Source organism: Sesamum indicum, linkage group LG8 (assembly GCF_000512975.1).
Source record: "Sesamum indicum cultivar Zhongzhi No. 13 linkage group LG8, S_indicum_v1.0, whole genome shotgun sequence".
Classification (NCBI taxonomy): domain Eukaryota; kingdom Viridiplantae; phylum Streptophyta; class Magnoliopsida; order Lamiales; family Pedaliaceae; genus Sesamum; species Sesamum indicum.
In genome coordinates, this window is record NC_026152.1 from 251,560 (window position 1) to 273,245 (window position 21,686).

A 21,686-nucleotide genomic window follows, 5' to 3' on the forward strand; every position below is an offset into this window, starting at 1 on the left:
TGGGATTGAATAGGTCAAGATTGTAAAACGCTTTTTTAAAACAAACTCGTGAAATTATTATGGAGCCACAAAGGACAATACATCGCTGATCGAATCGCAAGTCACGTGAGAATTCATTTCAATAATACTTTTACTTATTTTCTTACCATATCAATAAAATTCAAAACATATACGGCTCCCAATTGAGTAAAATAGTTAGGTTCTCTTTTTTATATGAAATTGAGTGTAAAAATATAAAAATGCATCTGAAGTATGCCATTGACTCTATAATAAAGCTGATATGAAATAATTTATGTTATTTAATATTTAAAAACTCAATTATGATGGTAAAAGAAATGACAATGTTGTTGGGTTACGGCATGTGAGCGACTTTAGAACAATCTTGCAAGGAAATGATTAATTGTGAAAAGGGGGATTGAGTTGATATTAATAGAACAAAGGAAGAAGGCATGGGTTGGTTTTTCAAGAGTGGTAATCAGGAGTTTGGTTGCTTAATGGTAATTTTGTTTACTTTTTTTAGGTGATGATTACCACCTTTAATCATATGATGCTGGTCTCCAGGCTGGATGCACTTTAATTATATGCCATTTCTCATTATGGACTTGAATTTCATTTCAAACGTTTTATTGTTTAACTTTAAATGCCAGTGGCACTGCCTAATTCCAATTTAGAACTTCACCAGCATTAGCCTTATTTTGTTTCACAAAGAACCAGAACCAACAGCGCGAAATACATGTCTATTGGATTTCGTCTGTGGGGGTGGGCTCCCAGAAGGACGTAGTTGTTGGGTTATAGTTTGCTGGACAGGAATTGCGTTTCAGACATTACTTCTGCTCTGACTTGGTCCCTCTTTAATTTCCCAGTTGTTGTCATTGGAAATGTCTTCCTCCATAAAATAAATCTTTTGGGAATTTTAAACCTGCATGGATTGAAGATTTTCTTACACCAGTCTGAAACTTGGCAGAGGTAAAGGGACTATGAATATGTGAAACTAAGACATACCCTGTTAAGTTCTTTTCCTTACAAAAGTGCTTGAGGATCTCACTGGATAAACATTGGATCTGGTCTTTGTTGCTGTCAAATTCAGCCCATCGCCAACCGTCGTTTGGTTGAACACAGGCAATCACCATCTCTGTTAACCGAGAATCTGGAACTCCAACAACAACAGTTCTGGAAATTCCAGGATGCTGGGATAAGACGGCCTCTACCTGTATCACATCAGTTTACATGTGTGCTTTGCCAACAAACTTGAATATCCGATTAGGAAAGATTAGTATACAGGTTGGGTAACATGATTACCTCTTCTGGGTAAATGTTCTCCCCTCCACTCTTGATTCTATCCTTTTCACGCCCAATAAGCCAGAGATTACCATGGTCGTCTATCTGCCCTATATCTCCTGTGTCAAGCCAGCCTTCATGTACGGGATTCAAATGCTTTGGCGGACTTTGACCCCAGTAATGGAGCATTGCATGGGGACCCCTCATCAATATTCTCCCAGCACAAAAGATTCGTCAGCACTTACACAAAACACCTCCTTCGTGACTTAAGTTAGATTTTTTGACATCATGTGGCTGCTGGAAGCTGCTGTCTTTTGCTGGATCATAAAGGGTCATGAAGGTCAGAGAAGAACATGCCTCTGTCATTCCTGCAACGGGTCGAGATATGAAATATCGTGTCAGAAGAATGTTTATGCTTCTGCAACAGAATACAGTGGATCAAGAAAAGTTGGGAAGGTTGAGGGGTAATTTAGGCAAGCTGATTTGATGTAGATGGAGTTCAAAAACTCAATTCAAGTTATTTGAAGAAAGAAAACAAAAGAGAGATTTAACATAAGATCATGAAAACACACCATAAGCAGAGAGAAGTGTGGCTCTCGGAAAAATTTCGGTTGCTTCTCTGATGAGCTCAACTGACAGACCACCACCTCCATTCAGAATCTTTTTCACAGATTCGAAAGTTTCAGATGTTTTCTTCATCCTGTGAAAAGTTTTTACAGATCAATACAACAGACTAGGCATATCCAGAAACAAATACATCATATGATCTCTTGTAAAATCGTTAGATAAGAGCAAAATGATATTAAAATATGCCTAGTTAATGTTTGGTAGTAGTACAAACTTGTATCAATTCTCAAAAGTGTCAAAACATAACCAGAATCACTATATCAGACTAAAGAGCGTCTTCCTTTACCTATTAAAGGAGATGAGATCAGCCATAATTGTGGGTACAGTGATGAAAGAAGTGACGTTGTGCTCCTTAATGGCTTGAATTGCTAAATTAGTGTCAAACTTTGGTAGCATAACATGACAACCGCCTGCCATTAACATTGCCATGGCTGATGATATCCCACCTATATGGCACAGGGGAGCAGTGTGGAGATAGACCTGCCAGAGTTCATGAATGTGGAGATTAGATTCCAGCAGCAGACATAAATTTCATTTGAATTGGAGATTAGATTCCAGCAGCAGACATAAATTTCATTTGAATCTCCCATGGAACATGATATGTAGAAACTGGGTGCCATTTTTCTAGACTTCAATTTTTTTAATCCGAAAGCAATAGCGAAGATTCTATTTTCTCAACAATTCTTAGGAGAAAAACATAAACAGAAAGGAAATCTCAGGGGAAAAAAAGAAAAAAATGCATACATCATCCTCATCGTAGTGAACAAATGCAATTTTTGCTAGGGATTGCACGACTAGTGCTAAATGGCTTATGGTGGCTCCTTTTGGTCTTCCAGTGGTACCTATGGGCATCAAGAAAAACCAAATTAGGTATCACCAATTGCTCTGTCTTACATATTAATATAAAGCAAAAAGGAAGAAAAAGCAAAATAGAAAAGAATGAGATGGAAAATTAGCTAAAACCTGAGGTGAAACATATAACTGCAGCTCCTTCAGGTGCCCAAAGATAGTCTAGCGTAACAGATCTTTCAGTAGGCTCGTTAAGCAATTCAGTAGCAAAAACTGCAATTTCAAGACAAGAGCTTTATTACATATACATGCCTTCATACGTACTAGGTTGTATGCTTGATCATCTAAATTTTCAATACAGATGCCTTACCAGTCCCCTTGTCATTCCCTTGAACAGGCATGTCCATTAAAACATGCCACCGCAGAGATGGCACAGAATCGATCTGAAACTTGGAATGCCAAAAACCACGGCTTGAATCGGTAACTAGTAACACAGGTTGTGCGACCTCCATCGCTGATTTTGCCTCTTCCAAACTCTGCAAAATATGTTGTAGGTTAGCACCACAATTTGTCTACGATATATAATTTATCACGGTTCCTAAAGTGGCATCGAATAGAATAAATTTCGTAATTACGAACTAAGAAGCATCGTCATCCCACTGAAACATGAAAAATCATTTCATTTTTTTATTTGAATTTCTTTCTATCTATTTAAATCCCAATAAAAAATTGGTGATAACAGCAGGACTAGAAATCCGAGTTTCGAACCCATCGATAGTTGAGTGGAGCAGCAATTCCTCCAACGTAAGTAATAGCAAGCATCCATTCCAAGTACAAATCACTGAAACAAAAAAATTCAACCAGCTTTCATCAGGTTCATGCTGCAGTCAATTACACTCCAATATAATCAGAAACAAATATTCAGATCAAACGGGTAACAATTGACATTTTTTAAATCGGTCCTTTGAAAGCAAGGGATGGATCAAAAGATCACTGATCTGTATACGACTTGGATTGGTTGCTTGGACTGTCAAAATAGCACAAGGAGATGTACAAAATGGGATAAAGGTTGTGCATCATGCTTGAACAGCAGTAACTAGAAACAAGTCAGAATTAGCTAGGAAACATGCATGCTGACCAAGTATACATACATATACAGCCGTCCTATTTTCAAACAATATATTATACTAGCGAAATTTGGGTGCACTAGCTAGTTGTAATTTGGAGAGTAAAACCTGTTGAGAGCAGAAATGGAAACGACGTGGCCGGGGCAGACACCGAGGTGAAGAAGGCGGCGGGCGAGGGCCAGAACTCCTTGGACGAATTGCATTCCGGTTTTGCGGCGGTGGCCATAGATGGAAAGGGTAGAGTGGGGGCGGGCGGTGGCGAGGCGGCTCAAGCACTGGCAGATGTGGGCGTGGGAATAAGTAGCCATTAAGAGCAAATAGGGGAAGCCAGAGAAGTGTAGATAGCAGTGAAGGGTGAGAAAGATATGGAGAGAGAGGGAGAGAGAGAGAGGAAACACTTTCTATCCTTTTTATCGTATTCAGAAGAGTTGTAATAAAAGTGGAGTTTATATAAAGTAGTACTCAAGACTCATTCAAAAATTAAAATTAAAAATAAAAACAAAAGTGAATAGGAAGAAAATGGGAGTTTTGTCCTAAGCTAATATTAGAGAAATGAAGTTGGTGAAATTAGAAAGCGAGTGAAGCCGCATGTCTTCTGCCTCTGCAGACTGCAACTCATCAAACCAATTATAAAAAAGAGTATTTAATTATTTTTGGGGATTCGAACTTCAACTCAATAATATTAATTAATAAATACCAGAGTATATAATAAACAGCATGTGAGCTGCCAGCTAATTATTATACAATAATACTAACTACTGCTGCTCTTGCTACCATCAACATACCTCATACACACACAACACTCCTCATGCATCAACAATTAATATTTCTAATAATGTCTACTGTTTTGTTTTTTAGTTGATTTATGTATTACTTAATAATTTTGGGTCTAAAGTTGACCATTAAATTGGTTTTATTCCCATTGCTAATTATTCAGCTTCTTCTCTTTACACTACTGCCTAATTACTTCACTTCTAACAAAAACAATTAAATCTTTATATATATATATATATATATATATTTTCTAATAAAAAATGAAAAAGGTTCCGTTAAAATCTTGCAATTAATAAACAAATCAAGTCAATATATTATATTTGTTGCAATGAATCAATAACAGGAAGAAAGAAATGAGGGTAATTGAATTCAATGTTTGGATTTGAATTCAACGTTGGAATAGAAACAGTTTAGAGACTTTTAGCATGTATAATAATTTGGTATTTATGATGGATAGCGTAACAATACAACTATTGTTGATTGACCTTTGAGTGTGATTAAGGATGGGTGGGGGACGGTGGCGGCGCTGGTGGCGGCGAGTTACTCAAAGATTGGGTAGGAGGAAGGGAGGGTGGGTGTTGTGTTGAATACCAAGCATTTGTCAGGCGTGCCTAGACTACTCATCTCTACTCTCCCGCACACCCTCCGGATATGGATATATGATATAGATTTTTTCTTATAATCGAATTTTTTTTTTAATTTTAATATTAATTCAATTTGTTAACCTCTATTATGATTTTATTCATTTTTTGTGATGAAATCATGAAAATATATTTAAAAATTAGGAATTATAATTTTATTTATGAACTAAGTAGATAATATTCTTTTAGAATTTTTATTTTTTTATTTACTTGAATAATTCTTAATTTTTTTTAAAAAAAGAAAAAAATACATTAAATACAAAGTTAACAAGTTGGTATCTCCATTCAATAATTATATAATTTTTTATCAAATATTTATAAATTTTTAAATAATAAAAATATTTGATATATTGGTAGTTACATAGAGTGTAGGTGGAAGTTCCATAGTATGATAGCTGATTAGGTTTACAGAATAATTAAAATATTGATGAAGTGATGGTTCTAAAATAGAGAAAAAGGGGTGGATGGAGAATGAGCAGAATCACGTGTTATTATAAAAACTCTGTTTTCTCTGGGAAAGTTAAAGATAAAATTAAGTAGTAGTTGAGTTTCAATTAAGATCACTCAATTTAATTAAAACTTAAATATTTGGACAACTATTTGTATACGTAAATATTCTATCACCTTCCTTTGTCTTTTCCAAAACCTTTTAAACACATTCAAATATGGAAATCAACATTGTCACCACACCTACACTCAAATTTGTGTTGCTAAGACAATTGGGCCAATGAGAACCAGCCTGCCATGTTTAAGGCTCCAAGCCCAACAAATTGCCTTTACTTCTCAGCACCATGTTTCATACACACAAACACACTGCTCTCCCACAACCCATCACGCCTTCAACTGTTGCTATTTTTGACTAACACAAAGCACACCCACTTATTTTCACTGTCACACCACGAAACATCAGCTGCAGTTCACTGAAACCCCAAATTCTCATAACTAACCTCAACATGCGCCTCAATCTCTTCCACTACGGCGTCTCAACCTTCGTTGCTATGGCAACCATCGTCAGCCTGTCAGCTGGCCGCGACCTCCGTCCCTCGGATCACGGCCTAGTCTACCAAGGGCACGCTTCAGCGCCCACTCAAAAGGGTGACGCACAACAAATGCTCTCCTTCTTCGGCTCGACTACGACGGAGTCGTCGGTGCCGTTTCCGGAGGCGCAGAATATCAGCGACGACACGTGGTCGAGCGGTGGAGGCATCCGCAGAGAGCACGTGAGGATGGGTTTGCTGGTGGCGAGTGCGGTTTTTGGGATGGCGGGCATCGTTTTGCTGATTGTCTCGGGGATGTTTTTCGTCGTTCGGCTCCGCAACCGCAGGCAGAAGGCGGAAGCAGAGAGATTATCGTCAAATTCTGAGCTCCATGCACCCAATGATAAGTAGTAGCTAGTTAATGTTGATTTAATTATTATTATTATTAGGTTGATTAATGAAGCTCTTAATTAATTACCGCTCTTTGATTTGTTGTTTGTCTACATGATTCTATTTCTGCCTGCCCATGCATGTGCCTTTTCCCCCATCAAGTTTAAGAATATCTGATTTCCACTTCTCAAGAAAACTATTTATTAAAGGGTTGTATGAAAGTTGTTGATGTCTCATTTATTAACATTTGCAGTGTACTGTCTTTTAATAATTATGAGTTATATACAAACCACACCGTAAGTAATTGAGTCAAATTCAATTTGGGCTTAATAGCTATGCGCTTAGTGTGATTCCATTTCCTAAAAATGTGATTGGTGTTGGAAAAGGCTAAAATGAAATTACTTTTGGAGCGTGGGATTATTCCTACACTGGCCACATTTGTAATAAAAAGAAAGATAAGAGAAAAGACAATGAAGAACAATTTTTGGATAAGAAAGGAAGATAGGGATTAAAGCGTCAAGATTCGGTGAAGATTGATGAATAATAATTCAGGAAAATGACATTTGATTAATCGCCAGCTGGGACTCTCATAGCAAGCTAAGGATCCACCAGATTTCCATTTGACTTTGGAAATACTTTTTGATGGACTGTAATTTTTAAATAATTCAAAAGCCTTACTTTTGTTGGAATTCCTCACATAATCTTAAAAATTTGGAAAATTTTCATTATTTGTCTGTGTGGATTAAAATAATTTGTTCTTCCTCACCTCAACTATTGAAATATAACATATCACCCATGTCACCTTATCAATCAACCTCCCAAATTACCCGTTTTCCCTACCCCCTCCCCACCAAACCCTAGCTCCTTATTGCCTACCCACCACCTTCCCAGGCGATGCCACATTGTTGCTCAGATTGGGGGCAGCAATGATGCCATTATCCCCAATTTAAAACTTATGGCAGCCATCCAACCAATTGACTAAGAATGTAATATTCGAATAAATATAAACTTCCATAAAATATAACAAGAAAATAATTGAGAAGAGGGTGAATACACAAAGGCTCCTCGGGCTCAAGTACTCTTTCATACATTTATTTTTTCAAAAATAAAATGAAACAGTACATCAAAACTTCTTCTTTTAAAAAATACTAACATATGAATATTGGCAAAAAAAACAAAAGAAAGAAAGACATCCTAAATTAGGTAATTTATTTTCCAATAAGAAATAGGATGATGAAGGCGAAAGGATTGGAATAAGCATGAATATGTTATATACATACAACTATAGTAATGTGATGGATCTATTGGTCGAGGAGGGGAGTCCACTCTAGTTCAAGTTCCACCTCTCCAGATTCTACATTCTGGAGCCTGAGCCATAGGTCCTGCTTCACCTTCCCAGCAACAATGTTCACAGTGCTATCTTCTATAAGAGCATTGTCATATGATTTCAGCCATTTCCCAATCTGCATGTCTCCAAACATTGTAGCATCTCCAAACGCCAATGCCGATGTTATCATTGGTTGAATATCTATCTCCGCTTCCCCCATTATATCATCCGCGGAGAACATGTCGTGATCATAAACTTGCTGGACACGGATTGCATGGGGGAGCATCAGCATTCTCTCTTTTAGTTTTTTCGTGATTCATCAAACTAGTTGGAATACAAGGGCTTACCAGTTTTATCGAGCCGTAATCTTGTGGAACAGCAAGATCAAGTTCCTCATTCCACACAGGATTCAGATTGCTCGTTACCACACTTGTTTGCACTTTCTGGAAACTCAAACAATGGTTAGACGTAGAGTTAAAAAACATATGGAAAATCATGCAAGAACAACTCTTTATTGTTGTTAATATTTTTTTTCCCTCTTTTATATTCCTTCATTTTTTAATCAAATTAGTAACTCAAATGTGTTTTGAACTTTTTCATTTCTCTGACTAAAGCAAGGAAACACACCAACCTGCTGGCCAAGCGTCAAGATAATATACGGATCACTAGATAGCATATCTCGAATTGCTAAGTTTGTGCCCTTAAGTACTCTAACCTTCAACATCCCGATAAATTCCGACACGCCATTCTGTGACGATGTTTGGCATTAGCTTCACATGTATAAGATAGTAATCCATGAGAAGCACCAAGAACCCAAAGAACAAATTATATCACCTTGATGAACTGTTTTATAATAAATGATTCTTCACCTCCTATAACAGCAGTCATTTAGCAAAACTAAGGAAACCTAGACTACTGTCGCTATTGAAATGCACATCCACAAGTAGAAAACAGTTACCATTAGTGGAATGGAGTAAACATGTCTGGAAACATACCGCATTCATTGATGATACTGTTTTGTTATCCATTGAACCCTTCCTCTCATTCATTTTCTTCCCGGATAAACTTGCTTGTAAGGATTGCTTTGAGGAAGGACCGGACTTAATACGCAGGCTAGGTTTTAAAAATTCTTGAAGCTCATACTTAGACCTGAAAAGAACAAACAGAATGAAATGATATCCTGCAAAAACTTATGCCGTGGGGAGTTGGAAGAATAAGCAACTGGTGGAAGACAAAAAGCAAGAAGTAAAGTGCAGTAGCTGAATAAAAACAAAATGGAAAAAACTTCGAGAGTGACCAACACAAATCGGAAATCAACAATTGTCGCATGTTTCCATTTTGCTTCACCTAATATACTTTGTGCGCTCATCGTGGGGAGCATCTGGTCTTGGCTTTTTCACCCCTTCAGGAAGATAAGCCTCATAGATAGAATTTGCAGATGCATTTCCACCAACCTCCATCATTGCATCAATTTCATCCTCAGACCATTCATCCAATGTCACAGACAAAACCTGCAGGATAGAAGATCATGTGCTAAAGAAACAAGAAGCAGGAAGGCTTCTCACTCATGGAGAGAGTCCTGAAGCAATCACCTTTGAAATATGCGTGCCAAGGTTTCTGTGGACAGCACAGCACTTCAAGCATAAAAAAACTCCAATATTTGATGATCTGAGAAGGCATAAATAATTGAAGCACAGAGGGGTCATACAACCAAAAGCTCTTTAAGATTTAAAGTGTCAGCATTGATAACCTACTAATGAAGAATAGAGAAGAGGCAAAAAGTGGTAGGACTTACGCCCATTTTGGGTCTGGAGCACCACAATCTGCACATAAACGATTATCACGTTGAACCAAAAGATCCTTCAATCTCTTTTTACCTGTACGTTTTTCAGGGACCAAAGAAAGGGTTGAGCTGACACAAATTGAAAAAAATTGAGGTGCGAAATTCAATTGAAAGCTCTTAAAAAAACATGTACGAAGTATATTACTCAATAATTTTTCCTACTAAATTCAAGAAGACATAAAGGCTCACCTGAAGATGGTCTCCCCAGGGCAGATTGACGGTGGCTCATTGCTCCGTTTCCGCTATGACTATCATTCAACTAAACTAGCCTTTATTAAGAACCTGCACAATTATCCACCAGAGGATTGAGCAATGCATTTTTTGAAGAGATTGTGGAATTTACCCTACAAGTAAGCTAAATTTCAAAGAGAAAATCCTTGTAAAGCATCTTATCGTTTTACACGAAACAGTATTAAGCCATTTTTTCTTTTAACAAGAAACCGTATTAAGCCATTTCTTGAATGAAAAACCAACTTTACTGAAAGCTTAAGCAAATCCAGAATGAGACAAGCACAGAATAATCAGCCTGCAGAATTTCAAACCTCTTGTGTGGTGCACATCGTTCTTGACGTGCAATACAAAATATATTTAGAAGAAGAAAGAATCACTCTTGACATGCCATGAAGGACCAAGAAATGAAATTACTGAAAATGCCAGAAGAATGGGCAGATTCAAAATTTTCTGCAGCAACCCGTTTCTAGAAACCAGAAATTCGAGCGATGACTGGAAAATGAAAATGATCTTGAAACATGCAGAGACATCAGTATAAAAAAAGGTTGAATCGAAGGGGCTTCATATGGGAAGATTATAAGAGACTGAAATGCAAATCATTGCCTCTGATCTCGATCGAACAGAAAGAAAGAATCACATCATACATAAACATGATTGAATAGAATTCAGATGAATGCATAGTTAGCATAGAAAGATCTGGAAAAGAAGAGTTGATAGAATAGTTACCCTTTTCTTTCCCCGATTCTGGAGAATTGCTGGTGGCTAGTTGGAATCAGGAATGGGGGAGAGAAAATAATATTGGGGTGTTGATGGATGGACAGGAAACGGGCCGTTTTTATTTGATTTGAAATCAACGATAACAACTTCTTTTTTGTTATTCTTTTTCTTTCTTTTTTGGATTTTAAATTTATCCTTTTTTTAGCTCAAACCTTTTCCTCGCACCCTTCCGGAAAATATCTTTTAGGATAAAATGCATTTCCCCTTCCATAACTGTTCTTCCTATAATAATTACTTTTCTTAAATTAATAAACCCGTCATGTATATTATTTTCAATTTATTTTAGTATTTTACAAATTAAATCATCACCAAATTATTAACTATTTATTTTTATTACTAAGTGAAAATTCTAAATTACAACGAGAGTATAAGTTAATATATATATAAATATATATAGTAGATACACAATAAATATAGTATAACGAACAACTCATATATGCTTCTTAAAAGAAATTGACAAATATATATATATATATATATGCTTAACCAGAAGTTAAATATTTTTAGAAAAAAATATATTTTATCATAAATTTAAAAGAAAATATGTTAAAAAAACACGATATGTAATTAGTCAGTTTTATCTAAAAGAATAAATAGTTAATAACTTAATTTTATTAACAAATTAATAAGACCTAGTCATGCTAATACTGAAAGGGGAAACGATGTAAATTACTTTGTTTTCAAATAAGAAAAAAATGTTGAAATTTGAGCATCTTATTTATGATATGCTGCAAGTCAGACTCATATGTTTTGCAGAATTATATTAATTATCAATACTATAATTGGCCAAGACATGTGATAATAATTTATTCAGGAGCTCATATCCAATAACTGATCAGAAACTACCTGCTGCATCATATTACAAATACAAAAACTAGTCTAACTATAAAAAGCCAAGTGCATTTTCATTGGCAGAACCAAGACAACTACTGAAACATGTTCACACGCACATACACAAAGAATCGTAGAGCAGAAAGGTCTTCACACAACATCCATGGGTTCTTTTAATTTCGTTCATGCCATCTTCATCATCAAGAATATATAAAGCACTTGTGGAGTTCAACTTCAGGTTGCCAATACAAGAAGAAGAATGCTGAATTAACTACGGAAGAGGTTTCAATAAAGCGGTTCTCAATAGACTTCAACATGCCATTGTTTCTTCTTCTTCAGTTGTGAGAGCTTCTCATCCCAGCTTTCTCCTCTCTGCTCGGCCACCCTCTTCAATGTATCTTGTATGCCCGGCATCATCCCCTTGAGCCCACAGAAGTAAATGTGTGCCCCGTTATCCAAAAGCTTGAAAATTTCATCACTGTACTCTTCGATTTTGTCCTGGACATACATCTTGCCTCCATTTCTGTTCTTTTGTTCTCTGCTAAGAGCTCGGTCATATCTGAAATTGTCTGGATAGTCTCGGAGATACTTGGAGAATTCGTCGTCATATAGAAGACTGTCACTGTTAGCGACCCCAAGGAAAAGCCAAGCGAGGCCACCAAACTTGAATGTGGGAACATTCTCCATGAACATACGTCGAAGATAGCCTCTAAAAGGAGCCACGCCAGTGCCTGTGGCAATCATAATGTGGGTGGCATTTGGGTCATCTTCAGGCAGAAGCATTATCTTACCAGAAGGACCTGAAAAAAATTGCACAAGATTATAAGAAGGGTCCTGTAAAATTAATTTTCCAAACAAATTCTGGGAGATTTTTTTTTTTTCTTCTCCTGAGTATGACAAACAAACATGGATTTTGAAAGTAATTTGCATATAACGTATTTTTCATAGCTCAAAGTAACATATATTAACATCTTGAGGTGTCATCTTAACTCATGGTCTTACCTGTGATCTGGACCTTGTCACCAGGCTTTGAATCACATAAAAAGTTGCTGCATACTCCTTTTTTTGAAGGGTCTTCTTTTCCGGTCTCAGGATCGTAATAGACAGCACGTCGAACACATAAACTTGCTGTCTTGCCATCAAACAAGTCGCCATACCTAGTAGATGCTATAGAATACAGTCGAACATTGTGCGGATTACCAGGCTTTTTAGGATTCTCGCCCTTAGTGAAGACACAGAAAAATATCAATAAACTGAGTCGGTGAAGGTACTGCAAATTAATATATTTAGTTTACATCATGAGAACAAAACCAGTTCATAGACAGGAACTACAGAAAAGATTACAGAGAATAATAATTTAATGTATCTTCAATTCATTTTGCATATCAGATGACTAATATTTTCTCCAAGCTGCCATCCCTTTCTTTTCCAATCAGCATTTGTTTACTTGTCGAAATTAAATTGAATTATTAGCCAAAAATATGACATCTCCAAGCACAATGTATCTCAGCAGCACCCTAAAAGCCACCTCCACCAGCACAAAACTCAGCAAAGAAATTCAAATAAAAATACCAGGCTTTTGATGTTCTAGAATTATAACAAGAGTTGCCACAAAGGAATGGTTGAAAAAGTTACGTGTACCGAACATAAACTCTATTAGAAGCAGAAAAGGATTTAGAGAACATACAGGAGGAATGATTCCATAACTTTGTCCTTCCCAGTAGGGAACATTGCCACCATGATCGATGACAATGTGACATGTCTCTCCAGGAGCTTTCGGACCAACAAGCCTTTCTACAGAAACTATAGTTCCTGTATAAGGTTCCTTGTTCTTGTACAAATGCAGTGGTGGGTCTTTTGCATCTTCTAAGCTTAAAGGTGAAACTGCAACCTTAGGTTGGCTGGCCTGTTGCACTGACATGCAAACCACAGGTCGACCCCTTGTCCGTGAGATTGCAATTTTAAAGTCCAAAGATAAGCGAGAACTCCATGATTTGTCATGGAATGACACATTATTGCTCTGCAATACAATGAGACTCAATAATTATTAAGAACCATGAGACCTTAAAAATATAGTTATCAACATTGACCCCTGATATTCAAAAACCGTAATAACTTGTAAAGATAATAGTTAAAGCAACTATTGAGAACCCAATGTAATCCACATACCTACAAAAGCTCCTATTGACACATCTTAAAAGTACAATTGAGAGGCAGATAATTAAAGAGAAAAAAAAAGGAGAGAATAATCGGCGACATACACATAAAAGTGATTACCAAAATGTTAAACCCCACGAACAATACCATAAGGTTATTCAACTGACAGGAATCACCAAACAAGGTGATCTTGACTTATCAGAAACCAAATGTACAGGTTTAAGCACAAAAACTCCTACTAGACCTGGCCAACAATTAGATCCCTGTTCCTGGCCCGTGAAAGCAATGTGATATTAGAATCCAAAAACAGCCAGGTATATCTCGTATGCCTCTTTACGAGCTTTGTAGGAGAAGGTACCACGTTGCCGATGTACATTGTATTACAAACTAACAAGAAATGCATCGAAAAGTAATTAAAAAAAAGAAGAATACATGAACTCGTAAGCTAATTTTTAGAGTCAGTAAATAATACATATTCCCAATTGTTTCATTGAACAAAGTTAAATGGGACAAAATTCAAAATTGAGTTCAATAACGACAAAAGAATTCCAGGACCATCTAAGCAGACATGATAGGAAAGAACCAAATACTGTGATTAACATCAGATCACCACATCAGATTATAAAAGAACACGAATCTTGACATGAGAAGTAAAAGGGCCAGGATGATGAACCTTAAACACGGATTTAGGGAGAGATGTATCAGCGTTGATAGAGACAGCAACTGGGACCTGCGAAAGAAAAAAGGCGATAAAAATCACAGAAACGGAAAATAACAGAAAAACCCAAGAGTTTAAGGGTTGAAGTTTACCTGAGTGATGGCGGAATGAGCCATGATTGATTGGGTAATACTGGAAGAATAAGAAGAAATGAAGAGGGGCATCTGAGCTTGTGAGTTGAGGAGTCTTATACTAAATTATTAGTGAAAGTAAGCTGGTGGGGGGTGAGAGAGCCTTTGGGCAGTGGCAAAGGACAGATTTTGGGTCTTGGGTGGTGCAGACCTTACCTGTACCCCCCTCTGTTTCTGTGCCATTTCTTCGGGTTTTCCACTAGCAACTACTACTCCGTCTCTCTTTTCCAACTACTACTACTATTTGTGTTGCCCAATTTTATTTTATTATTTTTACAAAATAATGTTTGTTTACTTAGACTTTTCTTGATTTGATATAAAAAATAATGGATTTATGTTAGATGTTGGAGGTCTGTTAAGTCTCAATATAGATTTAACAACTATAAACTTGTTGAAAATAATATCAGAATTATAATATATAAATATATATATGTCTTAAGTTAGAAGGTTGGTTGGGATATAGCTAAAATTATATCTACTATACGGAAAGTGCATAAATAATAGCATTGGTATGTTTTAAATGATTTAATTTTGATTGAACAAGTTATTGTGAATGACTCGAATATATAGCATGCAGATTTAGGAATGTTTATGTTATTAAAGTGATATTTAAAAACTTTTTTTAAGGTTGTTACTAGGGGTGTAAAGATGAGTCCTACATTATAATTAAATAAAGTATGCATATAATAATAATGTTGGTAGAAAATGATAATATTAATATAATGGTGTAGATTGAAAGTGAAGTCTAAAAATATGGATTTGTGTTGTTTTGACTTTTGATGAGAGGGTCCATTTGGTCATGGACTGGCCCACTTCAAAACGAAGAAGCCCAAATGATATGAAAAGCCCAAAAAGTATGGACAGCTTTGGGTTGGGTAGGTCCAAACACCCACAGCAACATTACACCTGGTCCCTGGACCACCATTGAGGGCGTCAGATTCAGATCCATCCAATTCCCTTCACCTTGAGCTTGACTTCAGCCCCCGCACTTTGATTTATTATTAATTAATGAATATTCTCACTTACACACCTGCCCACCTTTTCATCTCTCCCAACCACGCTTTCAACTCTGCGCTCGGCGCACCCAACAGACTAGTAACAATCCTTACCCCTCTAATTCATCAATTCCATGATCCCTAATTCTCGAAAATTTCCCCCCCTTTTTCACATGATATTATGTGAATCTAATAAGTTTCATTAATTCGTTCCTGTTTTCCGAACGTTACTTTTTAATGTTCTGTTTGGATGAATTTATTGTGGACATTTTAATGGAAACTTATAGATGCAAATTTCCGTTGAATTCTTTTGCTCTTTCTGCCAAAAATCAAGCTGATCCAATTCGCCTACTTTATTGCTCTTTCCTGGGCAAAATCAATCTGATTTCATGTAATTGAAATTCCGACGGAGCTAACTGTTTCTTCTAAATTCTTAGAAAACCAATTTGTATGCTTGGATGTTGTTTTTTGTTTTCTGTTGTTATGTGAGTCTAAAGGTTAATTTCCTGCTTGCCGAGGCACTATCCTTGTAAATGAAATTCCGGTTTCTGCATTATCAGGTTTGAGTGCATTGAGGAGCATTATGACATCCTCTGTTCATAGCCTCTCTGGTAATTTCATTAACGACTTCCATATGCGTCTGCAAAGTATTTCTCTTGTTTCTTTTTACTGCACCTCAAATAAACGAATGTGAATATAACAGAGTTTGAGACGGTAATTTGAAAAGAGAAAATCAAAGGCTATGCACATACTCTCAGATGCACCTACGTTTTTTGTAAATACAGTTCCAACACTTGTTTTGTATTGTTTATTCCTTATGCTTATATTTCCCGTGTTGTCCTTTGTGTTAGTCTTGATTAGTTAATAAATGAACGGTTGTCAGATAACAGCGAGACTGATGAGCAACACAAGGGCAGAGACCTCCCTGCCTCTCCATCATATGGGATGTCTCATCCTGGTATTGCTTTGCCAATGATGCACTATGTGGCGTCTTCTCAACTTGGACTTGGAAATGTACTGTTATTTTTTGAACTCCCGATCTTTTACTTATCAGTTTCACTTTTTACCACCTACATACCGTGCTGAACTGAAAAGAATCCAGGTTATAATTTTGTTTGCAGTGTCCTCTGTTTCTAAGTTTCTTCCTTTAATTATACACGCCTACTGCATTGTTATTGCATAAAAAAATCCTGGCATTTTTTCTCAACAGTCCCCCTACAGATTCTTTTGGAAACTAAAACCCTTTTCATTATTAAATAAGAATGAATTATGTATGGTGCTGGTTGGGTCATCTGTGTAAGAATAAATGAATTAAGTTGCCATTCAATTTCAAGAACTGTATTAGTTGCCCTTCTGAGATTGAGCTGGCATGGTAAGGTCATTAGTTACTTGTTTCCATATTCTCGCAAGGCACCTGATATCTTGCGTGATGCAGGCACAAACTGCTTACCCTTATCCAGATCCTTACTATAGAAGTATATTTGCTCCCTGTGACACACACCCTTATCCTTCGCAACCTTATGCCCCTCGGCCTATGGTATTTTTCTGCTAGTACTTTTAACTGGAATTTCCCAGAGGTTATGAATGTTTTAAATATAACACTTCATTGACTTAGGTTAACCTTCAGTTAATGGGAATCCAGCAGGCTGGTCTCCCTTTGCCTTCTGACTCAGTTGAGGAGCCTGTCTTTGTCAATGCAAAACAATATCATGGCATCTTGCGGCGACGTCAATCACGTGCAAAGGCAGGGTCAGAACATAAACTTGCTAAACCTCGAAAGGTATTAAATAGACATTGCTTGTGGATCTTAGCTGGGCCGTTTTGTTGGGGTTTTTGTTGCTTGCCTCATTCAAATTGCTCTGGGTTAATATCTAATGGCAAGTCAAATCCCGTTTATTTAGTCCAACACATTCTTCACCTCTAGCAGAAAGAATGCAATTAGCAATGAAGAACTCATGCTTTGGAGTATTTGTTGTGTTTTCAAGTTATGATTGGTTCTAGGGATGCCATGCAGTAAGATAACGTAAGAGCCCAATCAATCGTACTGACCTGTTCTCCTAAATCTCATTCTGGCACTCAACAGAGGTCAAAGGATAAAAATGCTAGACCTTTCCATGGCTCATTACACTTTTTTGATGCTTCAGGTTGTGTACAAAATACGTCCAGCTTTCCTCTCACCAAGAAGAAGATACCATAACCCTTTTGCCCTCAAACACCTTGTAGTTATGGTCGAGAATCTTCTTAATGTTTTTGAAATAAGGGAAAAGGGAACTCAACATCAGAAACCTGTAGTTGATTAACTAGCTTAATCATGATTCTTTATTGCCAAATTTATATATGAGAATTCTGCACTTGATAACTTTTGCAGCCATACTTGCATGAATCTCGGCATTTGCATGCAATGAAAAGAGCTAGAGGAATGGGAGGTCGGTTCCAAAAGAAGAATGAGAACCAGCAGAAAGACGTGGAATCGAGTGATAAATCACAGGCCAACTTTAACCAGAACTAAAATAATGATGATCCCGGCTCTTCCTAAAGTGCCTCCTGAACATGTTCATAAATGCAAGTCTTCATAAAAGGACTGCACTGATTTTGTGGTCAGTAGGACTCAAGTTTTGGTTCTGAATGTGTACATCTAGTTACAGTTTTCTGTAGGGAACTGTAGGGGTTCCACAAATGACGAATTTTGAAATTGATCTGTTAGTCATCCATGTTCTCAATGAAGTGTAACATTAGCTCCTACCTTGGGGTTGCCGTTGATTTAATACACCACCTTTTTGAATTTTACTTTGGCAAGTTTTAGGAATCCAGAACAAGTTGTGGGGCAATACATTGCATGACTTGAATCCATTATTGGGAAGATAGCCGTTGTATGAAACATGTTTGCCGTATCCTCAAGTGTTGATATCCTGGTAGCGTGTGCAGCCTTGACATGAGAAATATGTGGATTTCACTTTTGTTTGAAGCATTCAAAGCTTTTTGTGGGGCTGGTGCGTGCTGTAGCCTCAGAACTCAAGTTTCTAAAGGTGTAGCATGACCTCGCATACTAACAGAAAATAATATTAAGACCGCCAATTGCTGCATAATACCATCATTTGCGGTGTGCTTTGCAGGAAGGAAGCGACATGACCCACAAGCTTCATCCTACAGAAAATTACATGGTCCTGCAGTATATGTGCTTTGCAGCAAATACAGAAAATCATTGAACAGCTGCGAATTAGCTACAGAGAAGTGTATAAAGACGCACATACAATGTGACGGCGGTCTTCCAAATGTAATCCCTTCCCTCCCCAGCAATTCATGCTTCAAATTTGTCAGAACCCATCAGCAAATGTCAAATCTTTTTGCTGTCCTCTGCAATTACATTTGATAAAACAGCATAACAAAGAGACGAGACAAGCAATGGATCTATGTCACAGCTAAAATAGACATTCAGACAAGAATAGCTAGTCCCTCCTTTTTTGGAGGTATACCCGTCTTGTTTCCAGGAAAGGCATTGCGTGATATGTCTACCAAGGCTTTGAAGCTGTATGGCTCGTGCATAGATAATTCAGATAGAACTTTCCTGTTCAACTGAATGTTCTTCTTCGTTAGTCCGTGCATGAAATTTCCATATTTCACCTATCAGGCAAATGAGTATTACAAGAAAGTATCAGTCTCTTCTGCTTAAGCATCAACCTCAAACATACAATAACAGGCCTAACTGGAATAATTGATTTGAATGCGAAAACCAACTTCTACGAGGCATCGCTTTGTTTCTAGCATCATAACATGTCATCAACAAATTCATTGCAAGTCATCTACAACCCTAACTCCAGAGGCCACAGGAAACAACCATTTCATTCTGTTAATTCACGATTCATATACTCACCATATCATTAGTTCCAAATTTCATTGACTTCCCTCAAAACCCATATCTATCCAGGCCAAAAAGATGCCTTATCTGCCCTACCCACATAAACAGACAAGCTAAAAATTCAACCTTGACAAACAACCTATTCCAAATTCACTCACATAACACAACCCATAATTCCAGATAAATGAAGAAAAACCACAACAATGAATAACAAGCTCATAGTTTTCAGCGTAAGAAAGGAATCAATCAAGAAAAATGAAATGAGAAAACAACACAGGCAAATAATTTAAGATACAATGGAAAAAATAATGAGAAAGAAAAATAGAGAGAGCGACGGACTCCATGGTAGCGAGTGCCCGCGTTGATACGCTGGATCCAAAGGGAACGCATATCCCGCTTCTTGTTGCGGCGGTCTCTGTAAGAGTACTGAAGCGCTTTCTCCACTCTCTCCCTTGCAATCCTTATACAATTCTTCGCCCTTCCCCTAAAACCCTTAGCCAACTTCAACACCTCCTTCTTGTTCATCTTGACCAAGAATTCTTCTCCTTCTCCCTCCGGTACAGAAATCTTAAGGGTTTAGCTTTAGACTTGGTGCCGATCTTAGTTAGATGCCGCAGGGATGGGTTCCTTGGAACGTATCAAGGCTTGTGAGTTTGAGTTCCCAATTTGGTTAACGGGCTCAGCCAATGGACTTCTTCTTATGGGCTTATTCTCTTTTATGAAAGTGACAAAAGGTCGAACAAATTTAAGAATGAATGAGAAAGCAAAAGAAAAGGGTGAATCATGCATGGACATGGTGGGGCTTCATTCTTGAAGTAAGCTCAACTAGTCAACTCACACACACTGAGATAGTTAAAGGGGCCCTGGCCCGGCTCTTTATACTGTAAAATGACTTCCACTTTTCTTTAATTTGTTTTGTAAAATAAGGCAATGGAGCTGTTTTGCTGGACCTGTCCCCTTTGCGGGCCTAACTTTTCCAGCCCACCGGATAGGATGTTTTTTTGCAAATTTTATTTTTCATCTTCCAACCCATTCAATGTGTATAATTTTCTTTTTATATTAAATAAAATAAGATTTATAACAGAAAATCTAATCGGCGGTCCACCTCCCCAAACCATCACTCATTTCCTTCAAACAAAGCTAAAGAAGAAGAAAGATACGTACCCAAAAGCACACAAAAGATATGCGTAAGTATAGTAGCTACCCAGCGTTATATATACACACACACAGAATGGGGGAAGGGTTTCAGCATCATGATCATGTCTACCTACGCAGACAAGCCAACACCAAATCATCACTCTCTACGGCATCCACTCTTCTCTCTTCTGCTCTAATCAAATCTCTCTCTCTCTCTCTCTCTCACACACACACACAGCGACACTTTATATAATGCAGGGATTTACTTTGCGTGAAACCTTTTTATGAAATGTCAACGTAGTGAAAAATCACGCAAGTCAATTTGATAGCATTCTTCCGAGTGAAGGGATGCATCATAGATAGATAGATATATGCACCTTTCCTGTGTCATAAACGAATTGTTTGCAGGATATATAGATTAAGCCATGCTTATTAGTAGTAATCACCTCACTGGAGTTGTGATTTCAAACTCAAAATCAACTTCAAACAAAAACACCACCTTTATTTTTATTTTTACTTCCGGCACAAAAAGCAGCGCTTAGCCGCTTACCACTGTTTCAGTTCTTGGTGGGTAAAACCATGTGGGTCTGGGCCCCAACACATTATTTCCAAGTCCGTAAAATGGACCCTACTTTGAAATCCAATTTCCACGGACCCATTTGACAAACCGCCCACTACCCATTTCAAGATTCTATGATTATCGGGTATCCGGTGCAATCTCACCCCTCCCGCCGCTGCATTAAAGATCCCAACAGCGGAACACACCACACCTCATATCCCTGACTTGTTTTGTTCTCAGTTCGACTATAGGTATAAGTTATAACCACAGTTCTCTACAATCGCCGTATACTGAAGTGTATCTACATGTGATTTTCTGTCATCATGCCTTCCTTACATGTGTCATTGCCTGGACATGATCTATAGGTGCATACCGCATACATGCACGCATGCTTATACACAAGTTCCACATCCATAGTCTCTCTCTCTCTCTCTCTTTAAAAAAACACTAGAAAAATCAAGAAAAGAAACCATGAATGATTATACTGTGACAGATGAGTGAGAAAATTGTGGATTTAGGTA

General features: G+C 37.4%; 6 protein-coding genes across 14 annotated transcripts; 2 read left to right on the forward strand and 4 right to left on the reverse strand.

The window, feature by feature from the left end:
* LOC105167258 (2-succinylbenzoate--CoA ligase, chloroplastic/peroxisomal) lies at positions 572-4,245 on the reverse strand. The gene is given in 10 exon segments (XM_011086897.2): positions 572-919; positions 1,003-1,208; positions 1,300-1,646; positions 1,851-1,978; positions 2,192-2,385; positions 2,650-2,747; positions 2,869-2,967; positions 3,065-3,230; positions 3,463-3,535; positions 3,930-4,245. Coding segments are annotated over 10 exon segments (1,641 nt in total). The 5' UTR covers positions 4,130-4,245; the 3' UTR covers positions 572-789.
* LOC105167259 lies at positions 6,190-6,624 on the forward strand. The gene has a single exon (XM_011086898.2). It carries the CDS (start codon positions 6,190-6,192, stop codon positions 6,622-6,624), a length of 435 nt encoding a protein of 144 aa, XP_011085200.1.
* LOC105167260 (ADP-ribosylation factor GTPase-activating protein AGD12) lies at positions 7,655-10,871 on the reverse strand. Of its 2 annotated transcripts, none has more exons than XM_011086900.2 (9): positions 10,731-10,871; positions 9,963-10,055; positions 9,726-9,807; positions 9,523-9,598; positions 9,278-9,441; positions 8,926-9,079; positions 8,562-8,678; positions 8,278-8,373; positions 7,655-8,189 (listed from the first exon to the last, which is right to left on the reverse strand). In XM_011086900.2, exons 2-9 carry the CDS (start codon positions 10,000-10,002, stop codon positions 7,905-7,907), a joined length of 1,014 nt encoding a protein of 337 aa, XP_011085202.1. In that variant the 5' UTR covers positions 10,003-10,055; positions 10,731-10,871; the 3' UTR covers positions 7,655-7,904. The 2 variants fall into 2 exon arrangements, with proteins under 2 accessions (XP_011085202.1, XP_011085203.1); XM_011086901.2 differs by lacking the exon at positions 10,731-10,871 and adding an exon at positions 10,316-10,501.
* On the reverse strand, positions 11,564-14,813 carry LOC105167261 (ferredoxin--NADP reductase, root-type isozyme, chloroplastic). Its single transcript, XM_011086902.2, has 5 exons — positions 14,580-14,813; positions 14,443-14,499; positions 13,300-13,632; positions 12,615-12,834; positions 11,564-12,412 (listed from the first exon to the last, which is right to left on the reverse strand). The coding sequence occupies exons 1-5, from the start codon at positions 14,649-14,651 to the stop codon at positions 11,913-11,915; spliced, it is 1,182 nt and encodes a 393-aa protein (XP_011085204.1). The 5' UTR covers positions 14,652-14,813; the 3' UTR covers positions 11,564-11,912.
* LOC105167263 (nuclear transcription factor Y subunit A-7) lies at positions 15,617-18,857 on the forward strand. Of its 6 annotated transcripts, none has more exons than XM_020695645.1 (6): positions 15,617-15,713; positions 16,174-16,224; positions 16,497-16,627; positions 17,049-17,150; positions 17,229-17,393; positions 17,982-18,353. In XM_020695645.1, the coding sequence occupies exons 2-6, from the start codon at positions 16,197-16,199 to the stop codon at positions 18,120-18,122; spliced, it is 567 nt and encodes a 188-aa protein (XP_020551304.1). In that variant the 5' UTR covers positions 15,617-15,713; positions 16,174-16,196; the 3' UTR covers positions 18,123-18,353. The 6 variants fall into 6 exon arrangements, with proteins under 6 accessions (XP_020551304.1, XP_020551303.1, XP_020551300.1 ...); XM_020695644.1 differs by lacking the exon at positions 17,982-18,353 and adding an exon at positions 18,727-18,857 and having other exon boundaries at positions 15,641-16,004; XM_020695641.1 differs by having other exon boundaries at positions 15,646-16,004; positions 17,241-17,393.
* LOC105167262 (50S ribosomal protein L20-like) lies at positions 18,370-20,133 on the reverse strand. Of its 3 annotated transcripts, XR_848242.2 has the most exons (4): positions 19,809-20,133; positions 19,087-19,234; positions 18,865-18,967; positions 18,370-18,791 (listed from the first exon to the last, which is right to left on the reverse strand). XR_848242.2 is itself a non-coding variant. In XM_020695646.1 (3 exons), exons 1-3 carry the CDS (start codon positions 19,992-19,994, stop codon positions 18,948-18,950), a joined length of 354 nt encoding a protein of 117 aa, XP_020551305.1. In that variant the 5' UTR covers positions 19,995-20,133; the 3' UTR covers positions 18,676-18,947. The 3 variants fall into 3 exon arrangements, 2 of the variants coding, with proteins under 2 accessions (XP_020551305.1, XP_011085205.1); XM_020695646.1 differs by having other exon boundaries at positions 18,676-18,967; XM_011086903.2 differs by having other exon boundaries at positions 18,676-19,234; positions 19,809-20,131.